The 5,985-nt window shown below is 32.6% G+C and overlaps 1 protein-coding gene across 1 annotated transcript; it reads right to left on the reverse strand.

The window, feature by feature from the left end:
- Positions 1 to 1,163: 1,163 nt before the first annotated feature.
- Positions 1,164 to 4,640, reverse strand: LOC25494518 (uncharacterized). Its single transcript, XM_013597949.3, has 2 exons — positions 2,545 to 4,640; positions 1,164 to 1,914 (listed from the first exon to the last, which is right to left on the reverse strand). Exons 1-2 carry the CDS (start codon positions 4,078 to 4,080, stop codon positions 1,585 to 1,587), a joined length of 1,866 nt encoding a protein of 621 aa, XP_013453403.1. The 5' UTR covers positions 4,081 to 4,640; the 3' UTR covers positions 1,164 to 1,584.
- Between the last annotated feature and the right edge of the window lie 1,345 nt (positions 4,641 to 5,985).

Genomic DNA, 5,985 nt, shown 5'->3' on the forward strand with positions numbered 1-5,985 from the left:
CACGCAAGTTCACATTTTGCATAACACACAATTATATTTCAAAACTTGTACACATACGACACCTACTTTGTATATATGCAATATAACTAACCTCTTGAGAGTGTATTTCTAGCATTTGTATATGGTTCGGTTATTTGTGTTGACGCTTGATTCTAACTGACGGTTTATTTTTAAGTTGACGATTTTTTCTTTCTTTCTTTAAACCATCCTACTTTAAAAATTTATTCCCCAATTCCCCAAATACTTGATTTTTTGTCCGAATTGGATAGGATACATTCTTGAAGGATCTAAATATTTAATTAGTCTTAATTTTTTTGTCCTAATAGGATACATTCTTTGTTCTTATCTTATCTTTTTTATGTTATTCTATTAAAAAATGTACTCCAAAGAATCAAAATAGAAGACCAATTCATGTAGTCCGTTGAAGAAAACGAGTAACTCAATCATCTTCAACATCAATAAATCCCAAACAACAACCATTCCTGAAAACCCAACACCCCATCATATATTCACCATATATTTACTAGAGAATTGATATTTGTACATTCATTTTATGATAACTTTTGGAACAATTCTCTTTCGATTGTTTGCATACTCTCGTTATGTTCTTAAAAGAAAAGAGAAAACAAAAATTATCCAAAAAATTATCACAAATATATTACTCTATTCACTATCATATAGTTTTGAACTCACAATATTCACCAACAAAGAAACCAAAAACAACATAATCAATATCTCCATTTCAAGCCCCATTCATCATATTTACTAAAATCAAAAGAACAATTAAATATCTCTCTCACGTTTGTTTTTTCATAACCCTGACTTTATTTTTCATTTACGTTTCAGACTTAGAAAGAAGATAACTCAAAAGTCTCATTTTATTCCTTCACAATTGTTTCCTGGCATTTTCTTTTATTTAGTTATCAGTTAATTAACACTTATTTTAATAGTGAAGCACAATCAAGTTGTATTATTTTTATTTTTCACTTTTTACATTATTTTTATTTTCTTATTCTTTGTATTTTTATAGTGAAGCACAATCAATTAAATTCAAAAGGTGAACTCTGATAAAACACACAAAAAATGAAATAAATAATGATTGGAAAATGATTCAAAAGGTGAACTCTTCGCCCTTAGGTAGCAATTTCAATGAGCTAGTTTGGTTTCTTAAAAAAATATTTACCAAATATACACATATGAAATAAATGGTAAATATATCTTTATTTTTTCCCTCTAATTAATGCCATTACAATATAGAAAATATCTGGTGGTCCTGGGTATCACCAGTAGACACTCCACATTTTCTTCATGTGAGCTGAGTATTTACTCTTCTATCTAACAATATATATTCTTATTATATTGACATGATGAGTAATAACCCAGTCTCTGTTCAAATAAGGCAGAACTAGAGCACCTCCTACATATATTGATGTGAATCTCATCCTCACCATGTTCACTTCTTACAAAATTTCAGTTCCTACTAACAATTGCATACAATATGGACTCATAGCTGGCAATAGATATTTTCGCTCGAGTTGTGGTCTTCAATCAGGCTGTGTTGGAATTCAAGTGTGAGAAGACACTTCATACTCGCCCAATAGGCGAAAAAGGCTGGTTCAGCATAGAGGGTCGATGAATTCCCTTGTGAATATTAGACATTTTTCTCTTCTCCTCTGCTATGACTGATTTGATGAATAATTCTACTTCTTCAATAAGTGTATTTAACGAACTGCATTGAGATAACGGTTGATTTTTCGCCTGTTCTGCCTTAGCACTGAAGGTAGATGTGCCATGCAAAATGGCGACGCAAATGGAGAAAGCTTGTAATGAAGATAATTTGGCATGGAAATCAACTGCATATTGCCCCTCTTCAACTAATGTCATGCTAAAGGTAGGATTAATTTCTTTGGTTCCCTGTGCACCAAAAATAGATAAAAAATGTAAGTACTATAGAAAACATCAGAGGCTCATAATTGAAGCATGTTACTGAAAAACTTAATGAAACAGTGAAAGATCCAATCAAAAACTCATTGTTTGTTGTCCAATTAGGCTAATTATCTTTTTTCTTGTTTAACTGATTGTCTATGCATTCTATCTTTAATTCTTTATATCAAATGCCATTGAAAACAAATAACAGGAAATAATTTCCTAGTTAGTTTGAAGAATTTTCTGACTAGCGCGGTTTCATTATTTGGCGCTGACTAGCTTGTGCAATTGTTCTATAAAATTTGCTACCATCATATGAGAAAAGAGAGCACAAAAATTGAATTATGACGATTTAATCGATTGGAACAAAGGTACTTGACCAAACATGATTTTAAATTGCGGAAAAATAAGTACAGGGAAACTAATAGCATGACTGTATTCTTAAATACATGTTCCTGGTATTTGATAGGTGCATATGAATACACACATTCAACCAAATCAATTTTATAAAATCAAAATCACGTCTGTCAAATATTCTTATTTAATTTGAGAACTGGTGTACGAAATTCCATGTATCTAAATTCCTTAAAGAAGGGCTACATGAGATTTAATCTTTACCTGAGGCTGAGAGAAAAGTTCTAGTGGTTGATATTTCTCCACAAGAGGGCGATCTTCATGAAATTGAACACTAGGATTGCCTAAAAGAATAAGAGGGCAGGCCATGTCCCAGCCACCACAGTCGCAACCTCCACCATGTTTCCATCGATCAAGTAACGATGAAGGACCCTCACTTTCAGCACTCGGCAAACCATGGTTTCCAATTGGTAGTACCACCTTCACTTGCTCTACTGGTGAAGAGACATCACTTTGTTTGGAATGTGCTTTAGTTTTCATTCTATCACCTCTTTTGTATTTCAAGCTTTCTCTCTTATGAAAAGGTATTCGCAAAACAATAGCAGCACTTTCAAGGCTAGAAGCATTCAGAGTTTTCGAAGCATCTTGTTTGCTGTAAGACTTTTTCTTTGGTATAACACTTTTTCTTGAATGAGTAAAATCATACAACACAAATTCTGTAACCATATAGTTTCCAATTACTCCATCTTCTAATTCAGAACATAAACTACAAGAAACTAGCATCTGTGCTACCATTGATGATGAATCTTTGTCACAATGTTGAGATCCCAAGCCTGCATTACTCTTCGTTCTAGTATGAAAAGAGTGAAAGGTATATACCCAATTTAAAGCATTACCTACTCTCCATGTCTTTGCAACAAAGACATCTTCAGGGGAATTTACCTTAAACTCAAAATAAGGAAGTCCTTGTTTGTTTTTCATCTTGAGATTGCCATGCAAATGAACATGTGAGCATGCTAGACCAGAATCCTTAATTTCTCTATTGACAAATTCAGAAACAATGTCAGCACCTTTTGTTGTGTTGGAAAAGTCATTCAACAAAGATTTTTGACAAGCCATGTTTCTTGCAACTTTCTTTGACTTTGTGAAAGGATTTAGCCTTTTTCTGATTGGAGTGAATGGGACTTTTGAACTCACTCTTGATGAACAATCACTTTCTGATGGATATGGTTGGTGAGAATGAGTTATTTTCACTTTTTGAAGAGGAGAATTATTACCAATTACAAGAGAATCATTAACCTTATTACTTCTAATCTTTGAATTTACAGAACCTACTACTTCTACTACACTAGATTTTTTATCACAAACACCTGAATTTATGCAAAATTCAATAAAACTACTTGATATGTTGTGATCCATACAAGTACAGGAACAAGAAACCGATGGAGATTGAGAACTCAATTGTGAATCCTGAGATATTACTGAAGAAGGTGTCTCAACCTCAACAGAATCTTCATCATCTGAACCACTACACAATGCATAAAAAATGCTACCCGAATAAGAGTTGTCACTAGTCCTACTTGAAATTTCTATCTTTTTCCTTTCCTGAATTGTGGCCATTTTCTTCTGATTTGGACTCAGATAAATGGAACCTCTTCTAGTTTCTATATTCTCTTCTAGTCTATGAGATCTACATGATTTCTCCTTCTTCACATTCAAACAGTTTTGATGAGATGGAAGAACAGAATTGGGACTGAGAATCACAGTAGACTTGTCATTGAGATCCAACTCTTGTCCCATCAATAATTCCAGAGTCCTATAATTATACTATTAGTTTTTTTTTTGCAAGGGTGAGTAAAATTGAACAGCAACAGTTTATCATTCAGCATAAAGTTTACTACTATTACAAGTAAAATAACGCACATATATTTAGCTCAGCTTCTCATTCAGCATAAACAAAAAAATCACAGAAAAACATGAAAATAACAATTTAAGATGTAGTAAAAAGATATGAGGAAATTGCAAAGAAAACAGAAAGGTAAAAATACTTATGTAACGCAGATATTTTTTTGTAAAGTGATGATAATTGTATTTCAAATGATGAGTATAGTAGTAAGTAACAGTAGTAAAGTTTCTTTGATATCAAATCATAGTAACAGTGAAAAAAGAGGAGAAAGGAAAAGGAAGTGAATGTTGGACAAGAAAAACAATGTGAATACACTACACTAGGCATTCATTGTATGCAAAAGAAGGTAGAGACAAGAGAGAAGGACTGAAAATTCTCTCACACACGAGAAAAACAAAAGACAGCGCAGTGATGGATGATATGATCTTCTGTTAAAAAAACAAAAGCTACATATATATGTCTTTTTTTCATTTCAAGCACTATCATAGTGTTTCTTTTGTCTCTTCTATTATTTTACCTTTATTTTTGTCTACCCTCACCATATGGGTGGGACCACTCATCCATGCCATCCAGTACAGGCTTGTTCACTGTGTTCATGGGGTAAGATAAAGTCAAACATTTTAATTTTTTATGCACAAATTTTCATTAAAAATTTATGATTTAAGATTCTTAAAAAATGTTTTAGAGCCACTCGTTAATATTTCCTTTATTAAAATTGTTAACTATCTACCAAATTATTAAATGTTATTAACCGCATTTTTTCGACAACCCGCTTATTTGTCCACGTGAACTTAACTTAGTTGACAAAGACATTGCATTATATATGTAAGGATTGAGGTTTGAACTCCTGACATCTGAATTATTCATCTTAACAGATCAATTTCTAACCACCAAACTACTTGACAAAAAAACTAATTATGAAGATTAACAGTTTATGTATTTTTATAAAACGTCCTTAACTTGGTAGGTATGTAAACAAGATCATAAAACTATAAAATTTCCATGATATCTGCAAACAAGAGCGTTGATCCTATTGGTTGGAGGATTGAGACGAGAAACAAAGACTTTCAGCACCATCAATTGTTACATCTCAACCACACATTTGATATCATATTTATTCGTAACAAGATTATAATGTTCAACATTCAACTCATCCACTTTTGTGTAATCTTAATCATAACAAACATTTCCTGTTTAATAGAGTGATAACTAGCATCATTAGGTTTGACATTATCTCTTATCATCACAGTTGCTGCTCTTTTAGTAGATTTCACCTCTACAATGCCGGGATATAATTGAGTTATAGCAGCACCCGAGAGTAAAATCGTCATCTTTTGATTCATTGGCAATCTGCAGTGCACGTAATTCATTGATTAGAATAAGATAACTATGATAGTTCAATACAAAATATTTAAGCCGTGAACTTCGTTTTCTATTAACAAAAACGTAAGATGTCATATTTTAAGCCCTTCACCCTGCATTCAACAATTTATCCTTATATGAGAGGGAAATTTTCGCTCCTATTCCTTATCAACTTTAATAAGATGGAGTAATTTACATGTTAATTTGAATGATTATGAATGACAAGTAAGCTTTTTGACGAAATATCTTGTTAATCCAATAAATATATCCCACCATTTCCATTTCTCGCTTCAGAAAACCATTGTCGTTAGGGAAGATGAAATCGTCCCTGCTCCTTCACCTGTTGCGTCAGTTCCAAACAATGTCTCAGATGAGATAGCATATATCAATGCTCAACTTGCCAAACCCGAAGAGGCACCGGCCATAATTCCCGACCT

Source organism: Medicago truncatula, chromosome 5, assembly GCF_003473485.1.
Source record: "Medicago truncatula cultivar Jemalong A17 chromosome 5, MtrunA17r5.0-ANR, whole genome shotgun sequence".
Lineage (NCBI taxonomy): Eukaryota > Viridiplantae > Streptophyta > Magnoliopsida > Fabales > Fabaceae > Medicago > Medicago truncatula.